The sequence below is a fragment of the Daphnia carinata genome, chromosome 1 (genome assembly GCF_022539665.2).
Source record: "Daphnia carinata strain CSIRO-1 chromosome 1, CSIRO_AGI_Dcar_HiC_V3, whole genome shotgun sequence".
NCBI lineage: Eukaryota > Metazoa > Arthropoda > Branchiopoda > Diplostraca > Daphniidae > Daphnia > Daphnia carinata.
In genome coordinates this window covers 4,793,948-4,813,208 of record NC_081331.1, presented here as the reverse complement: position 1 = coordinate 4,813,208, position 19,261 = coordinate 4,793,948, and the positions used below count along the sequence as shown (strand labels likewise).

The following is a 19,261-nucleotide window of genomic DNA, read 5'->3' as shown; positions in this document are numbered from 1 at the left end:
TTTTTTTCACTGGTAATTGTTATCTTTTATTTACAACGCTCCCTTCGTCCCTCTTCTTTTTTTTCCTTTTTTTCTTTTTTTTTTTTTTTTTACCTTTACACAATAATGTGTACATACACAAAGTGTATAACCGTAGGGAGCCCGAAAACATCTTGAAGAAGGCAACAAAAAACGGAAGGAAAAAGGAAAAAGTCCTGAAATTCAATGGTTATGTAGAGCGCTCCGAACGCGAACAAAAGGTGCGAAGCAGTCATGGATTTTCCAGTCAAAATCTATTTACCCTGGGTTTTTGGGTTTCTTTTTTTTTTTTTTTTTTTTTTTTTTCTTTCCCTTTTTTTTTTTTGTTGTGATTATCATTACGTTTAACGTGGCGTGTTAACCAAAATTAAAAGAAAAGCCTATTGCTTGATCACGTTTTGTCCTCGGTCGGAGACCTGTCGAGTCTACGCCAACACACACAGACACACACAAAAAGGAAAGACAAAAAAAAAAAAAAATAATACAATAAAAAATAATCGAAAATAAAATTGAATGAAAAGAAAAATGATTCCGAGCATCTGTTGACGAAATCTTTCTGGTTCGTCTATTATTCACGACTGTTGTCTATACGAGACCCCGTTTGACACCTGTTCGTGTGTGTGTTTGGGGGAGAGGGGGGGGAGGTTCGGGTTTAATATTTGTGTGTAAGAGGCGGAAGTCGGGAAGCGCACGAAAACAAAGAAGGTAAACACATACAAAAAAAAAATGAGGTTTGATTTCTTTTTTCTACTATCCCCAAGAGAACGTTCGACTTTGGTTCTAATCACATTAGCCTCGCCGCAGTGGAACCAATTGACGCGAACAAATCATCAATTGAATAGGAGTTCGATGGCCACATGCTCAGTCGAATTAAAAGAATGACAAGTATTTTTGAAATCTTTCTCACGATGCAAAAGAAATGGATATCGAATCAAGGGAATGCCATTTTTTTTTTAATAGCCGCGGGACTCTTATCTGCCTGTTTTAAGATGCCGACATGTTTACCTCGAAATCGGATTGTCCCTTTTTTTTTTTTTTTTTCGAAAAATGCTTGATGGTGAAAGAAAATAGGGAAGAGCATTGAGGAAATGTTAATAATCAAAAGCGGAAGGAAGGAAATGGCTGTTGGGCGTCTTGCATCACGCCGACTCGCTATCCTCGTTCACAAGTGAAGAAGTAGAGCCAAGACAAACGGGCCCAACGTTTTGCGCGTGGGAGCGGAAATCCGACCGGCCGGAAATTGTCCGATGCATTTCCCCCTTTAAAAAAAAAAAAAAAAAAAAAAAAAATGCGTGTTTTAAACTATTAATCGACTTCGGTCGCAAACTTCTTTTATCTTTCCTCCTTAAAGACATTGATCGAAAGAGAAAGAAAAACGAACTTCTGGGGCCGGCATCCTTTTGTTTTCGTTGTCTCTTGTTTTCTTTCACGATGGAACACGCAAATGGTTCATAGACACATCCTCTTACAAACGTCAATGGGATTGGGAGAATCTGATATTTGTTATCGTTTTCGGTTCCCTTTTTTTTTTTTTTAAATTGAATTATTCTTTTCTTTCTTTCATTCTGTGTGTGTGTGTGTGTGTTAGTTTTCGGGGTGTTCTGGATCAGTGGGCGTGGGAAATGATGGCGACCCTTTTTTTTTTTTTTTTTTTTTTTTAATATTTTTCACGGAGACGATGACAGAGCATCAACGTATTTTCTTTTTTTAAGAGAAAAACAAATGCCGCTCTAGCGATTGGAGTAGGTGAACTTTTTTGAGGGGGGGTCGGGGGGTCGGAAATTGACTGTGCGACAAGCCGCCCCCAAACAGAAAACAACCGACGACGACGCTTTGTTGGTGGCACGATCATTTCGATCTTAGATTTTTTTTTTTTTTTTTTAAAGAAACGGGGCGACCCGGTGGACAAAAGTCGTGCACATGGCGGTCGTCTCTTGCAACTGGCCAAAGTACCGACGTTTCAAAACAAAACAAAACAAAAAACAAATACATCTGAAAATGTAAAGAGAAAGTATAGACCTCTGCCTCTCTTTATGTCTCTCTCTTTTCGGTCTGATTTCATACGATGGCTTGTGTGTGTGTGTGTGTGTGTGTGTGTCATGATGTCGAGCGAACATACCTCCAGCGTCGCGTCTGATTACAATCTTTTTTCTTGTTCCTACCTTTCGTTCGTTTTTTTTTGCTTTTTATTTCTCCCGTCTTTTGAGGGAGGATATAAAAATCGATGCTTGTGATATTGACGAACGAACACAACATGCTCTGGGTTTTCTTTTTGTAGATACAATAGTAAAAACGAATGCGGCGGGGGAGGGAAACAATAGGCTCACACGAAAAAAAAAAAAAAAAATGTGGCATTTTTCCCTTGAAAATTAAGTTGAAAAAAAAAAAAAAAAAAAAAAATCACGAAGAATGTGGGCCCAATGTCCTCGCCCGCTTCCCGTTTCGTCGACATCTATCAGATAAACATCTGGTTGCGTTTGCTTGATGTGGTTGTCCTTCTATCGTTTCTGTCGACCTAAATGAAACGTCATCATCACGTGAACTCCATTTTTATTTCTTCCCTGTTTGTATATTTCCTTAAAAGTCTTTCTTCACATTATCGTACGTATTTGCATCGAGCTCTGAGGGGTCCTCATTGTGCGTGTGCAGGTTTAACGTCCTCGTAGCCGACTAGCAGACAATAGCAAATGAGCGGACTCACGTGACGCCACACTTTCCATCTCGTGTTTTTTTCATTTTTTTTTTTTTTTTTTTTTTTTTTTTTGAAACTGTACGAGTGTTGCTACTCTTTTCTTTGCCCTTTCTTATTCATTCTGCCCCCTTTTTTCCTATGTTATTTTATTTCTTTTTACGAAATCATCTTTCCAAATTGAATTTGTCAACGCTTCAACAGCTGCTCCGATCGTGAAGAAAGATGAGACGCTATTCAAATTTCGGCTGTGAAAAGACGTGGTGACGAGTGTTCCTCGTCTTCTTTCGTATAAAGATGTGAGCGCCATTGTCGTTGACTGGTTGACGATCTTTATTGTTATTCCCTTTCGCTGTGATTTCATTCATTCACAGATATGTTGAATATGTATTTTTTTTTTTTTAGAGAAGAACTCAAACTAGTAGCCCCCGGGGCGGTCAAAAAAGGGGTTCCGGAAGGTTCAATTTTTTTTTTTTGTTTTTTTTTTTGTTTTTTTCCACTTGATGTTTTGGCTTCTCCGTGTTGTTTGGTGAAGGTCCCATTGAAGTCTTAACATTTTTTCAGCTGACGCGATGGATGTTTTCTTCATTTTCAGGGTCGCCCCTTGCCTTGTTTTGCATATTTAATTCGGTTGAATGTGATGATAAATGAGTATTAAAGGGAAACAATTTGATGCTTTGGTAGATGAAATGTGTGGAATCCTTTGCTGCTCACGTCAAAAGAGGGGAGACGGAGAAACGAAACGAGATAAAAAAGAAGAGAGGGATAGAAAAGAGAGCAGTGATGATATGTACATTCATGTGGACATTTTCGTTAGCTCTGTCACCGGAAGTGCAACGGGTGTGGTCTGTCTACCCTCCTGCCAGGTCCTTTTCCGATGTTGTTTTTTTTTTTTTTTTTTTTTTTTTTTTTTTTTTTTTTTAATTCAGCCGACTCTGGGAGCCCGCCGAGCTCTGAGCACGCCGGCAGGAGTTATATCAGTGTGTGTATAGTTACATATCTGCGTCACGGTTGATCTCGTCAACCGACTCTTGTGTTTGTGTGGGGGTCGTTTCCTACCCACACACACACACACGATGGTATTTATTATTATTATTTTTTTATATATATATACAATAAAGAAAACGAAGTGAATCAAATTCGAATATAAGCTCCCTACTTCCTCTGGGCCTCTTCTTCTCTTTGTATTATCAATTTTTTTTTTTTTTTTTTCCTTCTTCCTATCGTCCTGTTATCTATAGGCTCTTGGGGCTTTTATTCAATGACGCGCTATACGTGCACTCGAACAGGCTGTTTGTTTTATTTATTTTTTTTCATTTTGAAGAAAATATTCAATTTGCAGTAAAAACAAAAACATATAAATATGGAGCAGCAGGTGTGCGTATTCTGCTACCGTGCGGAGGTTATAATAAAAATTGAAACACTTTGGTATCGCACGGAAAATCGTCGTCTAATATCCGAGTTAAAGATTTTTGGACTTTAAAAGATCCTCTTTGTTTTCTTTTGTTTTTTTTTTTTTTTTTAAAGCCCGAACATCTAAAATAAAATCGATTTTACGTTTCCCCTTTTGCAGTCGTAGATTTTGGCAGGTAGAGTTAAAGGGAAAAGCATGTTATCGTAAATGTGGAAGGGAAAAAAAACAAAACAAGCAGCGCTTAACGGCCTCTTTTGTCAGGGCCACACGATCCAAAATAAAACGGAGGGGAAAAAAAAATTCAAATAAATTGGTAATGGAAAGCTATTTTTATTTTTCCTTTTGTCGTGGCTCAAAATAAATTGTGACTAATGTTATATCGGGAAATCATGACCGTCGCCAATTGGCTTGTTTCAACAGCTTTCTCAAGTGGCAGTCATCATCGTAATAAGCGCACTTTTCTCACTTTTTATTTCACTTCTATTTTTTTTTTTCTCTGTTCTTTTCCTGGAACTGTAAAACATGTGGACTCCCTTTTTTGTTGGTATCTTCATCCGTTGCGGATCATATTTTCCCTCTCATGCGGATGGTGTGAAAAAAAAGCAAAGAAAAACAAAACCAAAACACAACGCGAGTTACGTCGTTGATTGGCGAGTTTGAACCGAAACATTCCTTAAAAAACCCGAATAGATTTTTTGTTTTGAAAATGCGGCGGCAAATGCCAACTTGAAAATCGAAAAAAAAAAAAAGGTGTCAGATGTCGAACTGCAGGTCGAACCGTTTCTGTTTCGTGTTTTGGGGCGCTGTGGTCTCTTTCTCTCTCTCTCTCTCTCTCTCTCTCTTTCTCTTTCGCCGCGTTGAACTGTCACTAGAAATGTATCATAAGCCGAAAAGAACAAGTTATATATACACCCAGCACGCGATGACTGATGAGATCTCCTCCCCCCCCCCCTTTTTTTTTTTCTTTTTTAAAACCGTAATTAGCATTTTTTTTGGTTCGGTTTCACAAAGGCAGATAGTCATCGTGGGAGATAATCGTAGTCGAACTGGCCAGAGAAAATTGTCGCCCCAGTGTTACATCGCAAACTGACGAGGCTTTTCCGACCCACAGTTTTTATTTTTTCCTTATTTTTCTTTTTTTTTTTTTTAAGGAGGACATTTATTATTTTTTTTTTTTATTTTTTGGGAGGGTAATCACGGGGAAGAATGGCGCGTTATTGACACGTCAAGAGGTACACGTGCGAGCGGGGCATTTCAGTTGACGTTGGACTGACAGGGATAGTCTTGGAAACGAGCGCGTTTGTTTTCAAGATGAGCAGGTGATGGCGTTGCGCAAGTTGTGTACCGTACGTGTTGCCACTTGCAGGGCTGATGACTCGTCGTGTGGAATATTGGAACAAGCGTTCCGCATTTCGTGGCCACTTGTTGCGCAACAATCGGGGCAACCTTGGACTCGGTCGTCACGTTCTTTTTTTTTATTATTATTATTTTTTATTCTAGTTGGAAATGATCGACAAGTTCTCTTTTTTCTTTCGTCTTTCATACGGCGCCATTTTCAAAAGGCAGCGAACGAGAGTTGAAACGTCCGTTGTGATTTTGAGTTCCTTCTCAATTTTTGTTGTTTTTTTTTGTGTGTGTGTGTGTGTGTGCGTGCGTTTGCTTCTTCTCGACTTCGTGTCGTTGTTGTTTCCTTCCCCGTCTTCCTCTTTTTATTTTTTTTTATTTTTCCGATGCACCTGGCGCACCTGTCGCGTTTCCTCGTCGCACCCGTTTTCACCGTCTTCAATTGTTTTCGCTTCTCCATTTTGGTTGATATCCCGTTCGTTCTTCTCTCTCTCTCTTTCCCAATTGTATACTTACCTGTTGCTTGTGGTGGGTGTAAACAGTACCCCCAAAAGAAAACAAGAACACAAAAGTTAGTTGCAGTCCATCCGAAATCTACTGGCGGATATCGGTATAGGCAAACATTTGCCGGCTGCGATTTGAATTGCGGATCGTGATGTAGTTGCAACATTATTACTTTTTTTTTTTTTTGTTCATTCGCTTGGTTGTTTTGATGTACCGAACAGAGAAAGAGAGAGAGAGATAGTGACAGAGGAACAGTGGGATGAGAGGGAGAAAAAAAAGGGGGATGCAATGCACCAACATGGAAACGGGCAAAAAAAGAGGAAACACATTTCCGGGCCGGATGCTAGCGCGCGCACACACACACACGGACATGGGCGCATGCAGGAACATAAGAGATAGAAAAAAGAAAAAAAAAAGAATAGCCACCCCTCGATCTAATTTTATTTTCTGTTTTTTTTTTTTTTTTAATTATTTTCAAGAGAGGTAAAAAAAAAAAATGAGCTTTTGGTTTTGCTTTTGACATGTCCAGTCCGCCCTCAATGGACTTCTTATTGCAACAAGTTGTTACGTTGGATGTGGCCAGGGGGGTTTGCCTGACGTCATCAGATGGTCGGCCCCATTTTTATTGCGAATATTTGGTTGCATTGCGGTTGAATCAGGTGGTCTTTCATGCACGTACGAAAGATGGGCAAAAGGAAGGCCGTGTGCACATACCCCAAGGAATTTATTAGTGCCTTTTTTTTTGAATCCTCCGTGGGACGAATCAACCTCCCACCCCCCCCCACCCCACCCCACCCCACCCCCTCTTGATTTCAACGCCACAGGTTTCAGGTGGGAGAAACAAAATTCTTTGTTGTTTCTTCATATTCGTCTTGATGTTGAGTAGTATGGAGTCTCTTATTGATTACAGCAGCTCAATTTGATGTGTATCTTTTGAATTGTTTGTGTGCGCTAAGCAACGCTTGCTAACCACATCTATTAAGAAAAACAAAAGTTGTTTTAGCAAATGGAATCAGCAGTTAACCCATTTATGTTTTACACTTTTCTCTAATTTTTCCTTTTTTGTCTCGTTCTTGAACAAGAGGCTAGGTGAAAGCTCGCTGTTAAGATCCCTACACTCATTGATGACGCCCGTTTGCGCACCTTTTCTCTTTCTCGAGCGCAGCTAATGAGTTGATGCGGCTCGATAAACAACCCGTTTTCTCTCTTCTTTCTCTCATGTTTTTAGTCCTTTATTTTGACGCGAATCTTCCTATTAGTAGGGACTTGTCTTGATGGATCTAATTTGAGGACATCCAATTTTCAAACAGCTCAATTTTGATTGCCAGTCAAACAAAAGTTTGGCGATTTTCTATTTTCTCGATTTCGAAATTTGCGAATGGAAAACGTGAAATTGATGCAAGCAAAAAAAAAAAAAAAAAAAAAAAAGGGAAAGCGCTTCGTATTTTGTTTTTTTTCCCGAGTATTACAAAAATTTAAAAGTTCTTTATTTTTGCAGTTAATTCTTGGTGGGTGTCCTGTTTATAGTTGTGCTGCAATATCTTATCGATAAGTACGCCGCCGCTGTGGCACGCGAACGTTTTGTGTTGCAATAATTTAATGCTTGTCCAATATTATTACGATGATTATTAATGTTACCACACGACGAATGGACTGCGTTAAAAATGCTCTCATTTTTACAGGCAAGTGCCTTTCTTTATCGAATAACAACGCAGAAAATGATCGAACTAGAGGCGATGGTTGGTCCCTTTTAACTTGGCCGATGATCACCTCTGTCGCCAATCGGCCATTTGTTTTCTTTTATTTTTTATTTTTTGCGCCAATTTAAAAGAATTGTTTTTCAAAGTTACCAACTGTGTACGCAAACGAATTGGATGGTGCAACATCTCGCTCGGACGTGTTTGCTGTGCTGTGTGATGTCGTAACTCGATTGAAGTCGAAGAACCCGCCAATAATGCAACAGTAATAAGTTCTCCTAACTCGCTAGAGTTTTTTGTTCTCTTTCTCTCTCTCTCTCTCTCTCTCTCTCTCTCTCTCTCTCTCTCTCTCTCTCTCTCTCCATTTTATGGCCCTTCAACCCCATTAAGTGGAAGGAATAAATAAATCAATAAACAAGAAGAACAACAACAAGAAGGAAAAAAAAAGGCGACGATTTGATGATATCTGATGGGAAGTTTAAAGTGGGCGCGCAACGAAGGTTTAAAGAACAAAAAAAAACAAAAAAAAAAACAAGAGTTCAATAATAAGCCGAATCGCTCCCGATCCCGCACTCCGGTCGTGAATAGCCAAAATTTTTTGTTTCAGCTGCGGAACTTTTTCTTTTTTGGCTCGGTGATAATCTTTGCCGTCGTTATATCGTTCAACCCTTTATTTTTTTGTTTTTTTTTGCTAGCACGGGTTTTGCCACATCTTTTCGAAAAGGTCGCCCACCAATAAAAGGTCGTCCCGTGTTTCTTCCTTATTTTATTTTTTATTGGCTCCCGTTGTCTCGGCAATAAATGGGAACGCATCTTGACATTGAAAATGGCGCAATATTATGATACAATCGCCAAAACGTCCATTGATCTCTTGGCTTGTTGCATTTTTTTGTTTTGTTTTTGTTTTTCTGCTTTTCGAGTTTCGCGCCAATGACTCGTGTGTGTTAATCTATGCGTTGGTTTAGCTTTTTATAAAAAACGAAAACACAATTCGAGAAGGAAATCTGAGGGAGTTTTTAGTTATTCACTCGATTGTGATGGGAAACTTGATCTCGTTTGTTGGACATTGATGTAGTATACGTTTCTGCTCTACCCGTTGTCTGACGGTCGGTTAAATCCGGCTGTTGGATCAGCTGATCCGTGCGATAAGAAACACGTGTAAAGCTAATAGAATCTTAATAGATTATTAGGGTTTGCAACCTGAAGTAGAGACAAGAGCAAGTTAAATCAGATGTTGGTTGATTTAACTGAATTACTGATTTTATGTTACTGATTTACTGACGCCCGTCTCAGTGGAAAAGATGAGGACCATTGTCGCGTTGTTAGAGAAATGTTTGTTTATTTATGTATTTATTCTAAAAAAAAAAAAATTCTTTTTCTTTTGTCTTTCTCTTTTTACAATAGGTCGCCGATCTTGTCGGCGGAACCCTTTCCCGTGTGGACTTCTGATCTGCTACCCACTTGTCATCAAATTGTGTTTGCTCTTCAGTTCAGCATCCCTGTCCAAGATCGAATATAAAAGAAAACAACACTACGCGACCTCCCCCCCCCCCCCCAATAAACCGTTCGGGCTGCCATGGCTCTACGTCTTCATAATGATGACCAATAATAAAAGAAGGAAAGGCGACAAAAAGAAAAAATATGGGGTGCAAAGAAAAGAGAACGTTCTCGCGTGCGGAGAACTGGCCAGCCACATCCAACAGGTCAATTGCTGGGGTAACGATCCGGCTGCTCTACTTTGTTTGGCCGGCAGATTGGCACTTCGTCAATTTTTTTTTCCTGCACCTTCAGCGCACAAAAAGGATGGAGGAAAGCAACGCGGACTTCAACCTAAATAAGGTAGGATTCTTTTGACATTTTCATTTCAATTAAGAACGTAATTTTTAAGCCGTTTGCGACTATGCAAATTTCGAGTATAGCCGATGGCAAACATCGTTTCAATATCCGCCATCCACCGAATTGCGACTATTTGAATGCGCCGCCATTTGTTGAGTCGACAAAGGGACGTGCTAACTATTCGCGCGTTCAAATCCGAATGGTTTTTTTTTTTTTTTTTTTTTTAAATAATTTCTTTGACGACGATGTCGACGCAAATACGTGAAATAATGGGGATGGTAGGTGAGAAAGGGAAACCGTTGAACAGAGGCGCATTATCAGAGATACTTTTCCGCGTAAAAAGAGCGACCAAATTTAGGATCTTTGAGAAACTGAAACAAAAGAATCGTGAGCTTGAACGAATTTTTACGAAAGGCGGCGTGTATATGTATAGTCTGTGCGTGTGTGTGACTCCCTTTTCTTGTATTTTTTTTTAATTTTTTTTTTTTTTTTTTTAATTTTTTTATATTTTTTTTTTTATCGTTTGGCTACGTTATTGTTATTTTCAAATTTATTTGATTTTTTTTTTTTCTTTCCCAAACTTAAGTTCGTGAGGACCAATAGGATTAGCGGTCGGGGGCCGGCGGTAATTGCGCGTCGGAGGAGTTGTTCTTTATTTTATTTCATTTTTCTTTTCTTTTCTTTTCCTTTTTCTTGACGGTTCTCAGCGTCTCCACCAATAGCGAAACGACTTAGCGCCGTCCTCCCATCGCCTCAGGTTCTTTTTTCTCTTTTTTTTTTCTCCTTCTTCGTGTTCCTCCACCCATTTTCCCACCCTACCCGTAAATCCCGCGCCTCACAACGTTCGGGAAAACAGTGGTGCAACTACCAGCTCCCTCCCACTTTGCTTTACTTTCTCCCATTTTTCCTCCCGCTGGTGCTGCAACTCCGCTTTTGCTCGACACATTTCAACAGGTAGAAAACGGGTGATGCCCTTTTTTTTTTGTTTCTTTTATTCCTCCCACAAGCAACCCACCCACCTACCACCGAGGGGATGTGTGCTACGTAGCAGGTGTTGCAGGTAAAGTGAGGGGAGTGAAGAGAGAGAACCAACCTCTTTGCCGCGACTCTTGCGACTGTTGTTGTATGTTGTTCCGCACTGCGCCAGAGTTTTCGGTCGTAGTTGCATGGCTGCTGGAGCGTTGGACAGACGCACACCGCGACGCTCCCCACTTTTTTTTTGGCCCATTCGCCACGACCACCCCCATCATTACGATCATCATTCACCTTTTTATCATCACCTGAATCGACGCTCTTCTTCTTTCCGTTTGACTCGTCGCTACGTCAAATCAAATTGACCGTCGCTAAAGTGTTGCGCGCATCGTCATTTTTAACAGTTTTGATCTAAGTTTAAGGAGTTTGAGTTGTTGATTGGCCAACGTGATTCGTGAGTGATTTGGACGCCTGCTTTTTTTTTTGGGGACTTCGACGTTGGACACGTTTGGAAATCAAGTGTCATCACCTAACACGTCGTGTGATAACAGTTCGATATCCTCTTTGCTCAATCATCGCACTCCGATTTTTTTTTTTTTTCCAGAATCGCAAGTGTGTTTTAAGTTGGTGAACAATCCGGCAGAGTTTCGATATATTTTTTTCCCCTCACTTGGTTCTTATTTTGTGATTCATCACGGCGACGCTATTCCATCCGCATTTTGGTGAGTTTGCAAGTTTAGTTTCATTCCGCAAGTGAGACACCGTCGTGATTTCAATGCCCGTATCTGACAGTAACACGTTAACGCATATCCCATTCTCTACAGACTTAAAAATCTTCTCCCTAATTCAATTAGATAGATGTAGGTAGCACGAAGCCGCTTTTTTAATTCCCTCCTTTGTTTATTGTTATGATTATTGATTATGATAATGATTATTTTAGAAGGCGCAAGATAGGATATCTCTTTTTTTTTTTTTTTTTTTTTTTCGTATTTCTCTTTTTCTTTCTTTCCCCCTGCCTTGTAATCTTCTCGTTTGCCTTTTTTTGAGGGAGAATGGTCTCTCTTGACTGTGTGTAATTACAGACCGGAGCGTTCGACAGTTGCGCGTTAATGCAACGACGGGGCACGAGCCGCTCCGGGAGATAAGTGTTACGATCGCTCCAAAGAAGCTGCTGTTGTTGTCGTTATTATTACGTAAGGGATTCACATAAACGCATCATCGTCAAAACAGCTACGATGAAAACGAGTAGGAAACAGGGCCATCTCTTTTTATCTCTTCCCTCCTGTTTTTTTTTTTTTTGTTTTTTTTTGGCCTTCAATTTAGTTGAACATGCGCTCGATTTTTGGTCAATAAAACGAAAGACAAAATACCAAGAGACACAAAGTAACAGGGAGTTGACATAGTCAAAAGAAACAGATAAATAAAAAAAATAAAAAAAAAGATGTGACTGGACGTTGGTGGATTTTGCGATGTGCTGTCAATCGCGAGTCTAGACCACTACCGGGGGGGGGGGGGGGTCTATTATATATTTTCTTTTTAAAATACGCTTTTGCACAATCTACTTTTAGAGTTTGTTTCGATCAAGTGGCGGAAAATGAGGCGCGGATTAGATGCAACAAGTGGCCGCCGTTTTTCTTTTGAGTGTCTTTCATTGAGAGTCGAAAAAAAAGTGGTGGAGAGGCTTTTACGCGTCTCCGTACCATCGTCTTATCGTTTCGAGATAGGACCGTCGTGTCTTGAGGATTATTTTGCCCAGGAGGAACGTTCGAAAAGGCCGGCTAAAGCCCAGTTGCCAGCAGTAGCATCCCTTCTTTATTTTCAATATTTTTTTTTTTTTACAATTGAAAATTTGTTGAGTCGATTTATATATATATATATTTTTTCTCTACCGCTTTTTTTGTTGCACCAATTTGAAGAGATTTCTTTCTTATTCCAAGCGGGCGTTTGTGTGTGGTCGTCGTTGAAGCGATTGGATGCTGTAAAAAGGAACGACGGATTGCAAGCTTACGTACTTAGACTGTTGGCAATTTTCCGGCGGTGGGTTAACAGCCGACACACGCAAGATCATCTCTATTGACTTAAAAGAAAAAGAAACATTTTTTTTATGTTTTAGAAATAAGAAAACGGATCGGCATTTTTGATTATAGCCGTTTGCGCTGCCGAATTTGAGACGAGCTTTGACCGTCGGGGGGGCACATTACGCTACCATGTTAAAATCCACACTCGCTTTACAATAATATAACCGCGTTATGGCGTGATCTAAATCTTGGCCGCTCGATCGGCTAATCTCCTTTTGAAAAATAGAATAAAATAAAGTAAAGAGATAAAACAAACATCCAGCAGCTACAGGCAATAGCCCATATTATCATGCGTAAACAGCTCGAGGTGGAGGGTGTCAATTTCGAGTTGTCTCTACGAGCCGCTGGCTTCATGTTCTTATTGAACTCAATTTTAAAATGAAACACACGAAAAAAAATGTCGAGAGATTGAAATCGACCCGTGCATCGAACCGCTTTGTATCGAGAGAAAAGACCCCGTCATGTGAGGTCTTGTTATCCCCTTAACGATGTTACGTAATTCGTTAGGCCTCAGCTTCAATACCTTCAAATCGATGGGGGTAGAAAAAAGATGAAGCTAACGAGTCCTTCATAAAGAATAAACGATAGATGAAGAGGTCGAGAAAAGAAAAGGGATTTTCTTTTTCAAAACTGGGAGGCGGGTGTTCACAACAGTTGATAGCCGATGAAGGCAAAACAAGGTTTTTATTCTTGTTTCGTAACAGTAGGCCTATCGAAGAGGTGGGTAGGGCTAAACCGCCGATGGGGAGGGGGAAACGGCCCAGGTGATCTCGGTTTTTCGAGAAATGTTGATGGTAAAGGGAACCTGAGCGCCTCTCTCACCGCGGGCATCTCGTTAACACGTGAACCCCGTGAAGTCGTGAACACACAACCAAAAATAGCCGATAAAACACAAAAGGGAAAAAGAAATGGGAGAAAATGAAATTGAAAATGTTTTAAAGAGAAAAGAGATCATGGCGTTCACCAGTCTGGCACACTGCCCGCTCCTTTTTAATATACCCAATTTCTATTCTTTCTTTTTTTTTCCTCAATTTTCTCTTATTTTCTTAGAAAAAAAAAAAATAGAAAACCTAATATGTTTTTTCGGCGTTAAACTAGTCCCGTGAAAACCCCCGTCTGTTATTCGTATCGTTTTTCTTCTTAGACATACTTTTTATCTTTAATTTTTGGTTTTTTTTTTTTTTGGCTCCGTGTAACTCCCGAATCTCTTATGCCCTACGTGCAGACCACCTGTCGTATTAGCTCTTTGCGTCTACGAGCATCGCTCACTTGCTAAGGCCACACTTAATAGTTTCCTTTACCACTCGGAAAATGGTCCTGTTTTTTTTTTTTTTCCTTGTCTCATCTGCCACATGAATCAAGTCGTTGACGTTTTAGACCAAGTTGTCTAACGTTTTCCCGTGAAAATTGCAATGTCAAAGTCGTCAAAGTTTAAACCCCCCCCCCCAAAAAAAAAAAATTTCAAGAAAACAATTATATAAGTTACGTTCGAACCGTAGCCATAGGCCCGTCACTGAAAATGCGTCCGTCATAAATGTTTTTTTTGTTTTTTGTTTTTTGTTTTTTTTTTTTCCTATCCATTTCGATTTTTGTTTTTTGGACGTCAATGTCTTCGATGACCACTCTTCGTTATTTCCTCAGGTTGTTTGACTGTTGGTCCTTCTTTCTTTTTTTTTATGACGGCGATTGTGTCGTCATCATCGTCCCTGTCTGAACCCTTCTGCTTATCTGTTTGTGTCTTTACGGGTAGCCGTCCTCTTTCAATGTCGATGATGCGGTGGCCAACGTGAGAAACGTGTCGTTTCTTTCTCTCTCTCTCTCTCTTTCTCTCATCTTTTTGAAAATAAATATACGACTGGTGCTTCTATTACGATCTATTTATATTCCTCTAGAATGAGAAAGAGATAGAAATGGTTGTCTTATTTTTCCCCTCCGAAAATGGGATTTTTCCTCCCCCGCTTGTAGTAAACTACGACTAGGGCAATTTGATATCGACGCGCTTTCTCACACGACACGGTCAAGAGCCTCTCGAAAATGAAATCGACAACGGCACTTTTATTTTTTATTTTATTTTGGGCAATGTCAAAATGTTTCATGACGTTTTTTTTTTTTTTTTTTTTTTTTGTTTTTTTTTTTTTTTTTTTTTTCTTTTTCCTATTGTCCCAAGTTTTAGGTGTGGAAGCAGGTGAAGAAGAGGACGAGCTGAGTAGCGACTCCACCCCAATGATCAGCATGGACGTAAACGGCCCTGCTGGAATGGCTCCGCAGTCCCAGCAGCAGCAGCAGCAGATGCACCAGAACGCGCAAATGATGCACATGTCGTCTGGCGGAGGCGGCGGAGGCAGCGGAGACGATTCCAAGAAAAAACGTGAGTCTCAACGTCGACCTGTATTTTATTTTTCTTCTTCTTTTGGTGGGGGGGCCTAATTGTTTGACGATCGTAACTTGAATTTGACTTGATTTGGCTTACATCTACCGAGAATTCGTGTTGGCCGAACAAAATCCCGAGAGCCACTTTCTTTAACAAGAAACGTATTGACAATCAGACAAAGCCCGAAGCGCTTAAGCTGATTGGTTTGATAGGCCTTTTGATTATGCCTGATTGTTGGCGAGGAGAGGCAGCTAATCCCAGTCTACTAGTTTAGACGTAACGAGCCACGATTTCTGCTATTTAAGAAACGGCCGGCCGCGCATACTATCCCATTTTTTTCGTCTCACTTGTATTTATTATTTATCTGGTGTACACGCACTTTGACCACAAAAGCCAGATGAAAAATGGACGGATAAAGAAGAGGAGGATAAAGTGGAAGAAGTAGAAGTCCTTCTCTTTTTTCTTTTCTTTTCTTTTTTTTTTTTTTTTTTTTTTTTTTTTTATTATTATTATTATTTTGTAATTCCTGCTGGGCGCGCGACGGAAGTTGTCATTTATATGAAACACTCTCCGTAATATCCCCCTTATATAGATTTCCCTCCCTTCACCTGGAACATTTTTTTTTTTTTTTCTAGAAAATGTTTTTTTTTAGAAAGGGGGATGTGAAATAGAGGGGGATGAGAAGGGGGGAGTGAAAAAAAAAAAAAAACGCAAAGTCAGCCACACCAACAGCGCGCCCTCTTCTTCCTGTGTCTTCCATCTCTTGGGTTTCGAGTCCTCGTTCCCTTTTTTTTGCCACCACCCCTTTGCCTTCCGTGATCATTCTCACGTCAGATTCTCTTCACTATCTTTTTTTGATGTGATAAACGTTCACGACGTTTTCAAGCGAACGGAAAGGACGAGGAACGCCAAAAACAACAACAGCAAAGTTGGCCATTGTTCCATTCCGTTAAACGTCCGTTTTTTTTATTTGTTTGTTTTCTTTTCTTTTTGGAGGAAGGCTATCAAAGATTAAGTTAATGTATAGTGGAAACGGATTATTTTTTTTCTATGTTCATCCGGTGAGCCATTCCGATACAATTGTCCAGGCGAGAAAAATGGGCATTTGATCCAAGTAACAAGATGACATTTAAAACTGGCCCTCCCACATCGAATCTTCAAATGTTCCAACCGTTTTTTTTTTTTTGTTTTTTTTTTCTGATTTGTCAGTTCCTAAAGGGGAAAAGCTTCCTTTGTTTTACTTTGTCACGAAGAAAATTGAGATACACGTAAAAGAATAAGGAAAGAAAGGGGGCGAGAAGGGAGGTCGAAATACTATAGAGGATATACATGTTGCTGTCTTTTAAATAATTCCCGGTCGCAGGTATCAAATGATGATATCAATCTCGGTCCCTTTTTTTTCTTCTTTTTCTTCTCTCGCTGTGATATTTCACTGTTTTGTATCTTTCAAAAAAAAAAAAAAAAAAGAAAATTATGTATATTCTATCCCCCCCCCCCCCCCCCCCCCCCCCCCAAAACCACTGGCGTCGCCCGTTTTTTTTTTTTTTTCTTTTGAGAAGAGAACGTGAAAAAAAAGAGAGAAAAAGCGGGGCTTGGCCCCGACAAAGGAGGGTGTGTAGAATAGACGACAAGAAGAACATCAGGTTGCCTTTGTAACTAGAGTGTCGCGAGAAGGCCGGATTCGAATCCGTCTCAATCTCTTCTCGTGCAGCGGCTGTAAGCCGCAAAAAAGAAACTGGAGGAACACCACGACATCCGGATTGGAACTTTTTTTTTTTTTTTTTTTCTTTTTAAATTCAAATTCCCCGCCTTTTTTTTCTTCTCTTTCATGTTTTTTTTTTTTCACGTATTCGTGTTGAGCAAGAGGGAAAATTGGACCGGGGCTAACAGACGCATCCGAAGGTGGAGTATCTTTTGGATGGCGAGATCGTCTACGTCATCAAAACAATATTCGTTCTCAACTTCCCGTTACCGACAAATTCATTTTTCTTTTTGAAAAAAAAAAACAACATTTTTGCGTTTTTTTTTTTTCTACTTTTCTTTCAACGGGTTGTTGATGATAATGGCTTCATTTAACAAGGCCAGAAGTGGGAGGAGTTTCAAGCGAAGGCAATAGGACGAAAACAGCTAAAAGGTTTTTCTTTTTCTGTTTCAAAAAAAAAAAAAAAAAAAAAAAAGTTAGCCCGGCAGATGAGAGAAAATTTCTGGTGATGTTTGGCCATCGCTAGCTACGGAATCCCGATGATTTATACTGCCTCTATAATAACCCTCTTGTAGATATAATACCATTCGATTTCCAAGAGAGCAGCCGCTTCTCTGCAGCTCTTTTTGGAAAAATAGAAACCTCTTCAGCACACGCCTTTCCTAAATAAATCATGGCTCTGAAAACAATCCTAAACCTCCTCCCTTTTTTTTCTCTTTCTCTCTCTCTCTCTCTCTCTTTCTATAGTTCTTAATGGAATGAGACGGAAGAGAAGGCCCCTGCGAACCATGCCTTTTCTTTGAATTTCTTAATTTTAGTGCGATTGCGAGATCTATTGCGAGATTGTTTTATTGTGTAACTATTAAAAGTTGGGCATTATTTTGCTGAAGGTGTCGAATAGCATTATCACGTTTTCAAAATGAATGGGGAAAATTGATTTGACGTTCATTTAAAATTCCCGCTTGAAAATAACTCGATTACGTAGGTGCGTTACTTGTCGGCCCTGTCTTTAGTTTTTTTTTTTTTCAAACTCATCTCCAATAGATCGTCGAAATTCATTCCCTTGGGTTTTATTTCTACCGTGACAGATGTTTGTGTCATAATAACGAAGTAGTTTCTCCCATTCGTTTACGTGCCCGACCTTTTAATTCCATATCCACACAATCCAAGACGAAACCCATTTGTTTTTTGTTTTTTTTAAGTTTTTCTATCTGAAAGAGAAACTACCGAATGATTTCCTTTCATTTTTTTTTTTTTTTTTTCTTGTTGCCTCCTCCTTGTTTTCGATACGTTCGTTCCCGCTGACCCTCCACGATGAAACCTGACCTGGTGGTCTCCTCTTGTGGTCTCCCTTTTTTTTTTTTTCTACGTTCAACCTTTTCTTTTCGCCCTTTGCTACAAGTTCTGCCTTGTTTGCGCTTACCCATCGCTTTCAGCTTTATCGTCTGCCTATTCAAACATTCGTTGATCATCTATCAGCGGTAGACGATCGAGAGGCCGATGTCACAAACGTCAGCGGCCGCTAATAGAGTTATGCATTTGTCGGCCACTTCTTTTACTTCATTTTCTTTTTTTTTTTGTTTCATTTTACAATGAATGAATATCTCTTGATGGAAGACGACCGTCTTTCCGGTTGTCATTTGTATCGTTCAGCAGGGCACAAGCCTTAGCCGAGGCTAACCAACGAATATAGTAAGGAATTTCTTGAAACGTAGGACTGAAATAGAATGACGAAAAAAAAAAAAAAAAAAAAAAAAGATGTCGAAGTAGTCATATATTATAATAAAAAAAATAATCAAGTCGGAAGAAAAAAAGAAAGAAAAAAAATTGTTTGAATGGCGATGGGAATCTCTTCTGCGTGCACCTATCTAGAGTGAAGCGCATTCCGGACGTGTTACGTGTGTGCGGTTTGCCTTATGATGTTTCCAAACCCCTCATAGCCTCCCTCTTTCCCTTCTTGTTCCCTATCTACAAAGAAGGGATCTGCCGATTTCTGTCCAGGGAGATGCTCTACACGGCCACAATTGTATAGGCAGGCACGCTTATTGTGACCTGTTCTGATTTTTTTTTTTTTTATATAATTTTTTAAATAAACGAGTGGCAGCGGGGATCGCCTGAAAATGAGAGCATCGAAATTTAAATGTAACAAGGTGGGGAGGGAGGAGCGGTAAATTCAAACTGAATAGAGAGAGGGGGGAGGGGGGGGGGGAAAAGGTGAGACAAAGTATAATCATCTTAGTGAGATAGAGAAACGAGGAAGGAAGGAGAATTTCGAAAATAGGAGGCAAGACATTTGAAAGAATTCAAATGGTGAATAGAATGATTTTTGTTAGAAGCTTCGAGGGGCGGGCTGCTGTCGGTTACGGGAATGGGAATAAGAGGCCGAAAGAACAAGAGAAAAGAAAAAAAACATAAGAAAAAGATGACAATAATCATTTTCCGGTCGATTGAGGAAATCCATCCGCTCCCCGTCAAATATAAAAAAAAAAAAGAAAGAGAAAGAAAAATTACAATACGACCAAAAACGAACCTCGTCTCGATCATCTCCGCTTATTTCTCCTGGTTCCCCCCCCCCCCCCCACGAAAAAAAGAAAACAAAAATTTCCCTGATTCTTTAAATGATTTCCGTCGATTAT

General features: G+C 39.8%; 2 protein-coding genes across 5 annotated transcripts in view; both read left to right on the top strand.

The window, feature by feature from the left end:
- LOC130692369 (protein obstructor-E-like) overlaps positions 1–19,261 on the top strand; it is a 93,638-nt gene that overhangs the window by 50,681 nt on the left and 23,696 nt on the right. The gene's annotated exons all lie outside the window — the stretch shown is intronic.
- The window catches only part of LOC130692224 (paired box protein Pax-2-A-like), a 30,293-nt gene continuing 21,609 nt past the window's right edge, over positions 10,578–19,261 (top strand). For 2 of the 4 annotated variants that reach the window (XM_059497410.1, XM_059497396.1), the window contains exons 1-2: positions 10,578–11,196; positions 14,726–14,920. In XM_059497410.1, the coding sequence (XP_059353393.1) occupies positions 14,776–14,920 (145 nt within the window). In that variant the 5' untranslated portion in view covers positions 10,578–11,196; positions 14,726–14,775. Of the gene's footprint in view, positions 11,197–14,719; positions 14,921–19,261 lie in introns of all 4 variants that reach the window. The other 2 variants (XM_059497403.1, XM_059497412.1) reach the window with 2 other exon arrangements.